Source organism: Kryptolebias marmoratus, linkage group LG23, assembly GCF_001649575.2.
Source record: "Kryptolebias marmoratus isolate JLee-2015 linkage group LG23, ASM164957v2, whole genome shotgun sequence".
Taxonomy (NCBI): domain Eukaryota; kingdom Metazoa; phylum Chordata; class Actinopteri; order Cyprinodontiformes; family Rivulidae; genus Kryptolebias; species Kryptolebias marmoratus.
In genome coordinates, this window is record NC_051452.1 from 12041698 (window position 1) to 12055847 (window position 14150).

The 14150-nt window shown below is 37.7% G+C and overlaps 2 protein-coding genes across 4 annotated transcripts in view; one reads left to right on the plus strand and one right to left on the minus strand.

Moving 5' to 3' along the window:
• Positions 1–14150, minus strand: part of LOC108244131 (NLR family CARD domain-containing protein 3) — a 1204881-nt gene that overhangs the window by 416131 nt on the left and 774600 nt on the right. The gene's annotated exons all lie outside the window — the stretch shown is intronic.
• ttll12 (tubulin tyrosine ligase-like family, member 12) overlaps positions 1–14150 on the plus strand; it is a 50631-nt gene that overhangs the window by 7940 nt on the left and 28541 nt on the right. For 2 of the 3 annotated variants that reach the window (XM_017440703.3, XM_017440701.3), the window contains exons 5-6: positions 3498–3631; positions 9416–9492. In XM_017440703.3, coding sequence (XP_017296192.1) covers positions 3498–3631; positions 9416–9492 — 211 coding nt within the window. The remainder of the gene's footprint in view (positions 1–3497; positions 3632–9415; positions 9493–14150) is intronic. The other variant, XM_017440702.3, reaches the window with a different exon arrangement.

Genomic DNA, 14150 nt, shown 5'->3' on the forward strand with positions numbered 1-14150 from the left:
CACCAGGTCACCTTATCATCTTTTCTCTGTTCAGATGACTGAACTCACTCAATGCACATTCAAACCATTTTCTCTCAGACCACCTTTAGAGGTGGTTTAGACCCCTTTTATGTGCATTCTTTTGGTAGTCTGAACACAATCCATTCTGATCCTGATGCCATGCTGTGGAAAACAGGCCAAAAGAGGGGCTCTTTGGAAAACAACGGAAGCTAGCTTTTAATTAAAGCAAAAACAACAGAAAGTGAGGAAATCTTGAAAATAATGACAAATAGAGTTCATGGTAAATGTTGGTCAGTAATAATAACTCATCTTTGGATTATTTTTCAACTTTATTCCACCATATGCAGCTCCATATCCAAACTCACCAGAACACCACCAAAACAAAAATATTCCCGATAATATGTGCTACAGACATCACAGTACCCCATAGTGGACTGGCATGCAACATAAACATAAACAAAGAGAGTAACAGAAAACATGGTCAAGATAGGGAAGGTTGCAGCAAACGACAGTGCAATAGAAAAATGTATCGATTCAGTGGAAGTGGAAAACCTGGCGACAAAGCGACGAAGCAAACCCCAAAGCAAAGAAAAACAAGCCGTACTTTCAAAACACAATATTAAACACAGATCCTTGGAAATATTGTGTAACAAGATCTTGTGCCATGAGATCTTGCAAAGTTAAATTGTTGCAAGGTTTCTTGTTCAGTTGAAAACTGTCTTGCAAAAGGTCCTCAAAAAAGCCTGTTTCGTGACTTTCTTATGAATTAAGAACTGAGGATATCCTCACTACTTTAAAGCTGAACTGAAAAGTGTTTTGAAGCCAACATCAGTTCAAAGAAAAACATAAAATATGCTCATTGTAAAATTTTCCAAAAAAAAATTATACTATGAATTTTTTCACACCAAACACTGAAGAAACCACTTGGGTGTTTTCTGCATTTTCCATGACCCCTCTGATGTGTAACAGCCACTGAGCCGCTGAGGATCAGCAATTCATCAGTGAGTGGATGAATTCTGATACAATATAGGTCAGATTGTTGAAATTAATTATTCAAACTGGACAGAAAATACCACTGGAGTTTCATTTTTTGGCTTTCTGAAAGATAAAAACCTTCCTCAGATTTGGATCCATAAGCTCCAATGTGGGAATTACTATCAGAACTCTGGTTCGGATCACATCAAAGGGAAGTACCGCTCTGACCCTCGTTAATGCGGGAAACTGGCTTCATGCAAAAAAAAAACAGGACCTTTTGCCAGCAGCAGTCCTAACTATTTTTAATTTTAAAAGAAAGGCAAATGGAGAGGAGGACATAGCCACATAGGAGTGGACGATAAAGAGGACCTTTTACTTCAAACGTGACGTGAACATGCTCTGTTTTTAAAAGGTATGAGCTGCTTACAGGCCGACAGCCTGAGATCACTTTGTGATTCAGAGCATTTTGTTATTGATGAAAAAATATAGACAATCCATATGTGATTAAACAAATGTCATAGTCTGAAACTGCTGGTGATTAGTTTACTCTGGTGTGACAGTTCATAAACACTACTCTGAAGCGCGCTCATGTTGTTTACAAGTTAGTGTCCGGTTAGCATTAAGTTAGCATCGGCTTAGTTTTGAATTAGCAACGTTAGCTCTCTCCTGCCATCTTTAGGTTGATTTGCAGTGTCATGTTTTGTGAAATATTTAGACAGGATCGGAAGGAGTCAGCACAATAAATCACACACACACTGTTTCTGCTAGAATAATTGTTTCACTTTTATTCCGCCGCAGAACACAGCAAAGCAAGCAGCATTTCAATGCTTCACATCCCCGTGATGCTAACTTAATAAAACGTAAGCGCCTCTTACCTTGACACTGGACTGGGGAGCCAACAGCCCGGGCAGAGTAGCTGGGCGTTCGCGCGCAACCCGCAACAGACTCTGTCTGGGGTTCGGTGCTTCCCCGTATTATAGAAGTGAGTAAACAAAGACCACGTGCGAAGAGGGAGGGCCAGTCCCTCCATGCAGGTGTTCCTGCTATGAGTTAGGCGTTTGGTTTTGATAACATGTTTTCAAAACCGGCAGCCACTTTCCCAGACTCCCAAGTGTCCGCACACAGAAAAACATAAGATTCACACAGAAAAATATAAGTGTTCACACAGAGTGTTGTCATTCCCCGTTTCACAAAAACAAGTTATCTAAGTAAAAATATAAGTGTTCACACAGCATTCCCCGTTTCACAAAAACAAGTTATCTAAGTAACCCAGAAAAACAAGTTGAAAGATTTATCCCTTCATTATATAAAAGATTTATCCCTTCATTATAAAAACGAATAACCGAGTAACATTAAAGAAAAAAAAATGTATCCCTTCACATGTACTTATGTCATGACAATAATCTGGGAGTAATCGGTTCTCACCATTCCACGTTCCCAACTCGGTCGTTATTCGCGTTGTTCTGTCTGTCATGACGATCCTTGTGATCATCAGAATCTAAATCTGAAGAGTTTTCATCTGATTCTGGAGATCCAGCAATCGGATCACTGCCAAAGTGAAATCAAATTTCTACAATGTAATACCAATCAAGTAATATGTAATGTAAAAAAAAAGTGATTCCATAAAAATTCACCTCTTTAAAGTTTCAATTTAGAGAAAAGTTATTGAAAAGTACAAGTCAGATGATGGATACAAAATGATTTTTAAGGCCCATAACATCCTCAGAAGCTCTGTTATAGCCATCATCAATAGATGTAAGAAATATGGAACATGTGTAAATCTACCAAGAGCAGGGTGTCCTCACAAACTGAGTGACCATGAAGAAAGAGAATAGTGATAGAGTCCACCAAGACACCTGTGATTTGATCTCATAATTAAATAGAAAATCTCTTTAAATTACTGGTTGCAAGGCAACAAATTAGAAAGAATATTTGAGGTCGGGGGACAACCAATTGTACCACATTCATGAAACCAATAAAAAAGGCTGTACTGTATATAATAGGGCTGGTAGCATTTCTTTACTTTTTATAATCACCCTAATAAGTAAATTGTTTAAGCTCAGCTACTAAAGATCTGTAATAAAATCCTGATGTTATAGTCCAGCCTTATATTATCTTTTATAAGCTATAAAACTTATTCTCATCAAAGTCCAAACTTTTCTGCATTTGAACTACAGTGTATGAACAAAACAAACAAGAGTAACATGTTAACCTCAAGGTTTGGATTGATCAAAGCAATCAGGAATAAGCTGTGTGCTGATTTAAAATCCCTGCTTAATAAAAGCAAGCGTGTTAAACAGCAGCCATCTTACTTTAGGACAATAAGGAATTATTTTCATGTTTTTAATAGAAATGTTAAAAAATTATTTAGAGGAATAAAAAATAATTATTAATATTTTAGAAGTTGTTAAAAACATGAGGGCAGTTTTGAACACAGTGTACTGTATCACTTTAGGTTTTTTTTTTTCTTATAAAAAATACATTTTGTAAGAAAACATTACAGCTCATAAACATTTCTACAGATGAAGTAACTCGCGATTATGCATATGGAGAAAGCAACTTGCTGCTGAGGCGATGTCGACTGTTACCCTGGATACCTGATGATCTGGAAAGGGTAAGCAGTGAGATCCCAGAACCACCAGACTTGTACTATGAGGTGAGGAGAATCACTTTTCTTTTCTAACATTGCAGGGACATCTTCCACTGTAAAATTAACATACAATTCTAAGATTTAATAGATCAGAACATGGTAAAAAAAAGGCCTAGCATTACTTGAAGGAATACCTATCACCCATTACATTCCATGCCAAAGTTTAAAACATAAAGAAATGACCGATCTGTAGCTGTTTTGGTCAGATATTGAAAATAATGTTATGCAAAAATATTATGACATGCAAGATTATTATTCCACGAGTTGAATATAATATTCATCTCATGGAATATTGTAAGGTGTCACACTTAGAATATGTGTTGTGAATGACTCTCAGTTCTCTCTCTCTTTGTTCAATAGATTATTGTATCTTTTCGGAATAGCCATTTTTTGATTAGCTGTGGTGGCCATTTTGAATTGGGTTGACTCCAAAACCTATTCAGATGTAGATGCACTTTGCAAACAAGTTTTATTTTTATAGGTTAAAACTGTAGGAAACATTGTTTATTTGTGGCTTTGTACAGAGTTTCATTTGCTAACTTCTTACAGGAGAAAAAGTTGATGTTTTGAAGAACTGTCTCTTAATTCTGATTTCTAAGAAGTCAGAAGGGATGATATCTGTCCAGCATAGTTTTGCAGTGGGTTTGAATGCAGGACTGGCAGGCTTGTGCTAAAAAAGAAAACAGTGCTGAGCCTTTTTCCTTCTGTTTGTGCTTCAAAATGTCACAAAAATGAGATAAAATGATTTTCTTTTACAGATTTATGCTATAATGTCACGACCAAGAATGTAGTTTTATAAGCTGTGCACAGATTTTAAAAAAGTGGCCATTCAAAACAGGAATATGGACAGTAATACAGTTTGGTGAGGCTTCTGCTGACAATTTGTGTATTTTCTCTCAATTTTGAATGGATTTTTTCACCAACTAGACTCCAATAGTTTCAATTTAGTAGATGGGGCCTTTAGGATAAGGGTCATGGTTCGACTGCTAAAATTAATGGAAATCAATACAGTGTCGTACTAGGGTTAGAAATACAAACTTTGTGTTCAATCATCCATCCATCCATCCATCCATCCATTCTCTTCTGCTTATCCGGGGTCGGGTCGGGTGTTCAATCATGTGTCTGTAAAATATTTCATGAATCACTGCACAAATTTAAATGAAATTCTCAGAACTTAATCATAGATGTGCATCTATAATTGTTAACTTTTGTAGTTAATCCAATTCAAGATGGCCACCACAGAAAATCAACGTTGTCAAACTCAAAAATGGCGGCTTTTCTAAATGGCGGTGTAGTAAGCGGTTGACTTCACCGAGCTGCGCATCACATAATTTACATTTGAGCAGAATATTACCCTCCTATTGACACTCTTCAGCTAAATGGGGTAACATGAACAATGATTAACACTCTTCCGATTCACCTTAGCACAATGCCGTCCAAAGTCACAAAGAAAACCAACAAAATCTGTGAAGTGGAGTCTCAACTGCTTAGCACATGTAAAGATGGCTAACACGGAGCTAGCTGCCGAGCTTCCAACAGCTAGTAAGATCACAACACTCGATCCTGCTCACTGCAGAGAGAGGTCCTCACAATGGCACAACAAATTGATGACAAATAAAATAATGGCAAGAGAAACAATATTCGGGTGCTTGGTTTGAGACAGGCCATAGAGCACTGGGGCCCTAAAATTCTTCAAAAAGTGGTTGACCGAATTCCTGCACATCAAGACCAAGAGTGGCCGGATCAAGCTCGAGAGAGTGCACCGAAGTAACGACAAAACTTGTAGAAAATGTTATTGTAGGAGGTGATTTTAATTGTATTAGGAATCCATTGATTGATAGGCTCCCTATTAGCTCCTTTCCCATCTCAAGGAAGTCAAAGCAGGTGTTTGATCTTTTTGAGGAGGTGGGATTTGTGGATGTGTGGAGAAAACTCTATCCTGCTGGAAAAGAGTACACTTTCTTTATCAACCCTCACAGATGCTACACACGTATTGACTATTTTTTCCTTCTTAAAATTATCTTAAAATAAGTTGTTTCATGCAAAATAGGACACATTGTTATATCTGATCATGCTGCAGTGTATCTAAATTGTACCCTTCAAACTGCAAGAGTTCAACCAAATCACTGGAGAGTAAATCCCTTGATTCTGAAAGATGAAAAATTTCTTGAGTATTTTAGAATATTCACCCTCAATTCACCCTCTGGTGTCCTCCCTCCTTCTTTCAGGGAAGAAGCCTAAATTCTTAAAAGAATCAAAACTTCCAGAAAATTGCAGCACTTATAGATCCATTTCATTACTCAACATAGATCTGAAAATATTGTCCAAAATTCTGGCAACATGTTTGGAAAACATTTTACCCCTCTTAATAAGGGCAGACCGAACAGGTTTTATCAAGAGTTGCAATTTTTGCAATAACATCAGACGTCTCTTAAATGTGATTGAGTTGTGTCAATGGCGGACAATAGATGGTCTTGTGGTCTCCTTAGACACGGAAAAGTCGTTCAACCGCATTGAGTGGTCCTACCTGTTTCATACTCTGCACCAGTTCGGTTTAGGTCCCAATTTTATAAGCTGGAATAAAGTCCTCTACAATTGCCCTTTAGTGGCAGTTATTACAAATGGGCTTAGGTCTTGAAATTTTTAGGTGAGAAGGGGAAACAGGCAGGGCTGCCCCCTTTCACCCCTATTATTCACTCTTGCAATTGAACCCCTATGTGGAGCAATCCATGGTGACCCCACCGCATTCGGAATCAACACGGATTGGGGGGCCCATAAAATTTCTTTATATGTCAATGATGTTTTGTTGTTTCTCTCTAGGCCAGCCATTTCAGTACACAGAGTCATCACAATTATTATTCAGTTTGGCTCATTCTCCGGGTACAAAAAAACCCTCCAAATCTGAGGCCATGCCTTGGGGTAAACAATTTTACATTCCCAGCTACCCTTTTAAGTGGTCTCCTGCATGATTTAAATATCTTGGTATATTTGTTACACCTGTCTTCAATCAGATGTTCAGAGCAAAGTTTGTCCCATTATTTGACAAAATTAAGCTAGACCTTGAACGTTGGAGTGGTCTTCCCATATCTTGGCTGGTGTCAGGTTAGTGGTTGGTTGGAACCCAAATTGCAGGCAGACAAGGAGGAACTCAAAACTAAAACTAATTTATTAACGAAATAATCAAAACAAAAGGCAACTAAAACTAAATAACAAAAACCAGGGTTGCAAAGAACACAAGGGGGCAAGACACAAGGAAAAACCGGACAGCACATGAGTGAAAATGAACCATCTGGGAAGTGAAGAAGATGAACCAGTTTTAAAGGCAGAGGATGGTTTGAAAGTGGACACAGGTGACTGATTATGAACGAGGGACAGGTGTGGGTGGTTTAGGCAGGCTGACAGGTACTGAGCAGAGGAAAGGTGAATGATTACAGAGAACACAAAGGGCACAGAGAACAAGGCACCAAAACAAAACACAGGAACCAAATAACAGAATTAAAGAAACAATAAACTCAATACAAAAACAGACCCAAAGACCTCCAAATCCTGACACATGAGAGGTTTAGATCTTCCAGATCTCAAAAAATATCAATTGAGTTCTCTTCTATTATGTTCCCGAGAGTGGATATCTGGAAATCCATCCACAGGATGGCTGCATATAAAAACCTTGTTATGTGACTGCCCTCTTAAAAGCCTGCTTTTTCTAAAAAAATATGAAAACGATAAATAAATGCTGTAACAATCCAATTACTGTTAATACAGTCAAGGCATGGAGAACAGCTCAACATATTGTGGGGAAAACTGGAATAACATGCCCTTTCACCCTCTTTGTCCACAACCCTGAGTTCCTTCCAAGTATGCTGGATACAGGTTTTGGGGAATGGGTGACTAAGGGTGTTTCCTTCTTAGGCTGTCTTTTCAAAGAAGGGATCCTCATGTCATTTAATCAAGTTGTGGAAGCCTTTGGAATAGGGAAAAACAATCTCTTCTGTTTTTTCCAGTTAACAGATTTTGTTAAAAAAGAAACAACTTAGTGACACTGAAATCTCAGGCATTGAAAAGCTGTTTTTCGGAACTCGTGAAGTGTCACTTAGTTTGTGTTGTAAAACATTAAAATGTTATTATGAGTCTGACTCGCCAACTCTGGCCCAAACCTGGGGCGGAGAACTGAATATCAAGATCACTGAAGAAATGTGGAGCAGTATTTGGAACTCTGCCAGAAAAATTACTAATTGTAATCGCTCCTGGGCTTTGCAACTTAAATTACTGCACAGAGTTCACTTGGCCCCAAACTGGGTGTCTAAATTTAAACCAGGGTCCTCTTCACTGTGCCCTAAATATAAAATACATGAAGGCAGCCTCACACACTGCCTCTGGTCATGCTTTAAGAGCCAGGTATACTGGGAATCTATTCTGGTAGAAATCAGGAAAAGTTAACATTGATCTCGATCCAGTGTCTCTTCTCCTCGGTCAATCAAGTAAACATTTTAAAAAAATGTGTTATGAAAGTTTTTAATGATGTTAACAATGTTCTGCTTTCTGTAAAATGTATAATAATAGTTATGATTTTTTGTCTGCACAGTTACGTCAGTAGAAGACTATGAAGTTAATTTTCTTTTAATACTTTGTAGTGTAGGAAGGTTTTGATATGCTTTCATCTTTGTGCTATGTGCGAACTGAGAAGAGACTCAGTTCCTCCCTTCGTATACTGTTCTCTTTTTCATGAGAAGAAAACTGCTCAGTAGCTATGTAAATATATAATCGTATAATGTAATGAAACCTCTCTATGAAAGTGTATATTGTATTTCATTTGGGGCTCTTCTTCTTATTAAGTTCAATGAGTGGAGTCTCCGAACGCCTTTTTACCTTTATAATAAAATCATTTTATCTTGTTCCGATTCTTTGAAACAGACATCTCACTATTTGATAATTATTTATTCCACAACACAAGTTATATAATATTCTAACCTTTTGTGCTCAAAAGAATAGTTTATTGCAATAGACTTCCAAAAAGTCACCTACTGTTTCTGGGTGGAGGAAGCTTATCTTGGAACACATTCCACTTGACTTTCTAACATGCCTCGTTCACTCCAAGATTGATATCTTTGGATACATATGAAAACCCTTTTTGGACTATATTGAAGAACACGTGTCCACCATCTTGTCTCAAGCATTTATTAACTCTTGGACTGGACTATAAAATGAAGAAAATATGTAAACCCCCTAACTTTCTCTGGTTTCTCTTTTAGACTGTGCTGCTGAGCTTTTGCTTTTGTGTTGTGTTTTGTTCTTTAAAAACTGAAAATTAATAAGTATATTTATAAAAAAATTGCTATAATTTAGTGAAATTTACAGAAATTGAGCTAAAGCTTGACTTGGAAGTAGCTAAGAGTGATTCACCACACATATTGCAAGTGATAAGACACTACACAAGATCTTTCTATATCACAATGCCACATCTCATTTAAAGGTTTGACCGAAAGGACTGTAACTCTGTCCGTTCTTGTTAGATTATCTCAGTTTAAAACTCTAGTATGAAAGGAAGTGGGTCAAATCTAGGCCTTTTAATTTGTGTCAAATTTGATTTTCATTGATCAAATAATACATTTACAGTTTAGATCTAAAACCTCAACTGTAAAATAATCATAAAACAATGTTTTTGTGTGTCTACACGTTCATGTTTTTGGGGGACAAATTACATCAACAGACAGCAAAACCTGATTTTGACTGAAGCTTACTGTAGCTCCTTGAAATGATTTACCTCATTTTTTCTGTCCTCTGATTCTTCAGGCCATCGCCCAGGAGAACAAAGAGCAACTTCCTGTGGAAGTCCAACCGTACACGTTTGACAAGGGCAAAATCCTCAAGTAAGTCTTTACCTAAGCTGCTCAGTACCACAGGTGTAGGCATAAATCCAAGGTAGTATAATCTTTTTAGAAAGAAAAGTACATCTGAACATCTTGTGATGATGTCTCATCAACCCTTCAGGAACCAGGAATTTATTTGGATTTTAAGTTTTATTACAAACATTAATTTCAAAAATAAAAACCTTCAGATTAATGAGGTTAAATGGGGGAAAAACGTGTTTTAAATATTTCAGAGTATAAAAAAAACTGAAAAGTGGTGCATGCATATGTATTCAGCCCCTTTGCTTTAAACTGCCAACCATTACCTTCAGAAGCCACATTATTATAGTATTGATTTCTTCAGTTGTTTACCAACCACCAATAAAAATCAAGAAGAAGAAGAAACAATTTGAGGAGTAGCATTAGCAATGTGGCGGAACATTTCAGGAGTTAAGCGGGTGGCAGACAACAAAAATGTTTTTCAAGAGTAGTCGAAGGAAGAACAGAAAGTTAAACAACAGCTTTTTAAAACTAAATCAATGACGTCATGACGTCGGTCAGTGTGCGTTCATGCCTACGGTCGGTGTTCTGACGATCTGTGCTTCCTCGTCAGATTTTCCTACCGTAGCACGGCTAAACAGCTATGTCTAACGGTCGGTGCTACCTGTCAAATACGGCTACCGTCATGTTTACAAACCGAAAACTATAGCGGTTCTTATTAATGTTAAATATCATCGGATACTGAAGTGGACGCTTAGGAGTTATGCTTAGCATAGCATTGGAACAATTTATATCCACGACGAAAACCTTTCTAAAACCACAAAAATCACTTCCTTCATCAGAATATCCTACCTGTTAAATATAAGCGGGTAGCACAAATAGATCTATGCATTAAAAGCAGCAAGTGTCTGAAAAACATTACAACTTACATACAAAAACTTACAAAAGCACAAAAAAAACTTCAAATACACTCCACAGAAATAAATATCACCTGTCTGAATTTTTCATGTACAGATATGCATCTTTTAATGATTTAAAATAAAATAAGAAAAATCTAGTTATTTCCATGCCGTGTCCAGAAAGAGGTGTTGTTCAGCTTGTAGGGCACCACAACTGCTTCCACCCACCTCGACCACCATCATCATCATCATCATATGAAATAACCTTTTGTCACAACAAAAAATAGTGGCTGGTAAAATATTTGAGTGGCTGGTAAAAAAATTTGTCATATTGCTTTGACAAAATTTTTAATTTCCACCCCTGGCCGTACACCAAAACTCATGTAGTGGAGCAGTCTGTTTGTAATTTTAAATCAGTTTTCTATTACACACAATAAAGTGACCAAAGTGCTTCACAGGTAAAATAGGCAAAAATAGTGAAATAAAAACACAGTGACACAGGATAAAATAAGCAATAAAAGCAGAAAGATATCATAACATAACCGGCCTAAAGCTCCAGCTCCCTAGAATTAAAAGCCAAGGAAAACAGTTTTTAAAAGGAAAAAAAAAATCACCCAAGCCTATGGTGGACCTTATGGATAGTGGGAGGCTATTCCACAATTTAGGAGCTACAGCTGAAAAACCTTGATCTCCTTTAGTCACCAGTTTAGTCCTTGGAACAACTAAAAGCATTTGGTTTTCAGGTCGCAGCATCCAACAAGGACTATTTTTTATGTAAAAGATCAGTGATGTAGCCACAGGCAGCCAGTGTAAAGAGAATAAAACTTTTTTTCCCAGTTAGCAGAAGAAGAGCAGACAGCCCAACCCTGCGCCGTAGGGGCAAAGTAGCCCATGAGCCAAGGTGAGAGCCAGGTGCCACCCGGACAACCCCAGTCCAGCTGCCAGCCCCGACCCCATCCAGAGACATAGAGGTTCTGATAACTCTTCAAGCACATAGCTGTGGCAAGCAATGGACAGACTTGAAGTGTTAATTAAAATGTATCATAATCACATTCCTTCAGAGCACCTATGAAACTTGTCTTACTACATGTGTAACTCAAGTAAAACACAAGGCTACTAAACCCCTTTACGTGATATAGTGACGTAGTTTAATCTGCGCCAGCAGAGGGCGCACCATTCCTTATGTGTGCCGTAGGAAGTAAGAGAGCACTTCTTTTTAAGACTTTTCAAGCTGGTTGGAAAGAACATGTGTGAGCATAATTGGTAAAAATTAAGTTCAGTGTTCCATACAACCCGTTTTCTGTCTTGTGATGCATCTATATTTGTTTTTAAGAGAAACTGAAAACCTTTGGGGTTATAAGCAGGGATGGCTGGTATCAGTGGGCTAGTAGGGCTAAGCCTTCCCTGGTTTACAATATAAATCTTAAAAAATACTTAATAAACACAAATTAAAAATATTGTATCACATTTTCTGAAATTTACAACAAAACTGGTGCCTAACAGTCTTGAGAAAATCCCCAAGTCTTTCCAAAGGGCTTTTTACAGTCCCGTTCAGCCCCTTGTCTTGCATGGTACAGAATGATTGACAGGCCTCTTGTCCCGCCCCCTCAGTTTGCTGCTCATTTGGGCTAATTTAGTTCAGCCCATGGTCAGCCCAAGGCCTCGGGCTTTAGCCAATCAGGGTGGACATACAATAACGTGCCTCGAGCGCTAGTGTATGTGGGCGTGGTTTATCGTGGACTGAGATAAGTGCGATGGCAAGATAAAGATAAACGAGGTGAATTATTTAATTTCTCACTCATTTTTCTTAATGTCTTTTGGGACAAACCGGAAGTGAAGAGGTCGGGAGCAGATGGACCCAAGGATATTCAAAGTTTTCCTGTGACCTGGTTTCAGTGAAAGGACTGGCTAACAGCAAGTGTAGCTAACATATCTTTAACGAAGTGATTATTAACATTTTTGGATCCCAGAAAAGTTGTCGGAGTGAGCTTCTCTTTAAATAAGGTAGGATTCATTTAAAAAAAAAAAGTACTTTCCAATATTGCATGTCTTGTTTGATTTTATCTTCTCAGTGTGATTAGTAATTGTGTCAAGGAGTGTGGTGCAGTGTTATTTAAAGCTGTTTGACTGGGAAAAATCATCTGAAATAATTATAGCTGAAACTCTTAATGAAGAGAATGAAGTTTTAGACAACTGACAGAAGCTCTGTGTAAGCTTGGTTTTTGGTGGTGGTTTGTTTTGAGGTTGTCTTTGTGATAAAAAAAGAACATAATGTCAATTTATAGCAGGTTTTCTTTATTTAAAATTTGATGCTTCTGTTGTTGGAATCCAAACTGCAGCGTTTTATTATACATCTATTACCCTACAAATATCACCACCATCCACCTCTTGTTATAAGTATGTTTTTGTTTGTTACTCTGTTTTATATGGTTTTATTTTATAAATAGCTGTTATGAAACTAAAATGCTAGTTAAACTACTAAAGCTCCATTGGAGTATACTGTGAAGCACTGAAAGAGCATCATATGGGTTTGTTAGTTGGAAAATTATGGGTTAATGTATCATGGTATGTTTGTTACACTCTGTTGTGATTTTTGTGGTAACTTATGTTTAGTATTTATAAAATAACTGATTATTTCTTGCTTGTTAAGTAGCAAGTGTCCTATTTTGAAGCTAAAATTGTGGAATGACAATTTACCAAAATTACTTGAAACCATAGCTGTTGGTTGTATATTGATGGTTTAAAAGAGTAACCAGAATTAATGAGCTCACTGTTCTACATTGTTGTGTAGACTGGTTCCAAGATACTAGATAGAAAGTGGAGGATTTCAGGATGTGAGCCGAGCCCTGGAAGACTGAGCAGCTGTAAGAGCGGTGTGGCCAACCATAAAGCTGTTCCAGACTACAGATTCGTTGATTGCCATTTCAGTAACATAGATAAGATATTACACAAACACTTTAGTACTACCCAGGTAGAAAGAAAGACCATACACAAAACTGATACACAATCCAGAAGGACTGATGCCGCAAGAAATGGGAATTCCCACTCATTCTTCTACAGAGTGAGTAAAGATCAGAGACTCTTTTCAGAAAATGATCTTGCTGTTCATTTCAAATTTATTTGTTGTAAAGAGCTCTATTTTTGGTTATATTGCTGTTGGCAATAAAGTGTCAGCTGTTCAACTCACTACTGCCCTCTTGTGGGTTACTCCAATTACTGCTCTCCGAACCTAGGTAGATGTTAGTATCATTATTAAAGTACTCTTTAGGAACAGAGGCGCTACACAAAACTTGGCGAGCCAGCCCGGAGCAGTTTAAACTCTTGTTCTGTGATGTTGAACACTCTGACATTCTGTTGCATTTCCCTTAAGCAAATATACAAGTTTCTTTCTTATTCAGAGTTGTGGTACTGATATAAGGATGGATGTTATACAGTCGGAAAATGTTAAAGTTCCCAATTCTGTTTTGGTGGGGGACTTAACTGGCGATGAAGCAGACACTGGCATTTTGCAGTATTTAAATCAGTTTGGTGCTATTGAAAGAGTAATAAAAGTTAATAGTGATGAAGAACAGTTAAAAGGGACAGCTATCATTGAGTTTAAAATTGGTGAAGCTGTTCAGTCCCTTCAGAACGCATTGCCATGTGACAGACCAAGCAGTAAGCCAGATGTAGTTGCAGGGGTGTCACTAGGTTTTAAGGACAAGGGGGGCTTAGCCCCCAGGAGATGCACAGGATGTGAGCAAACGTAGTGGGCAAGAACAAAATTTCTCAAACAGCTAA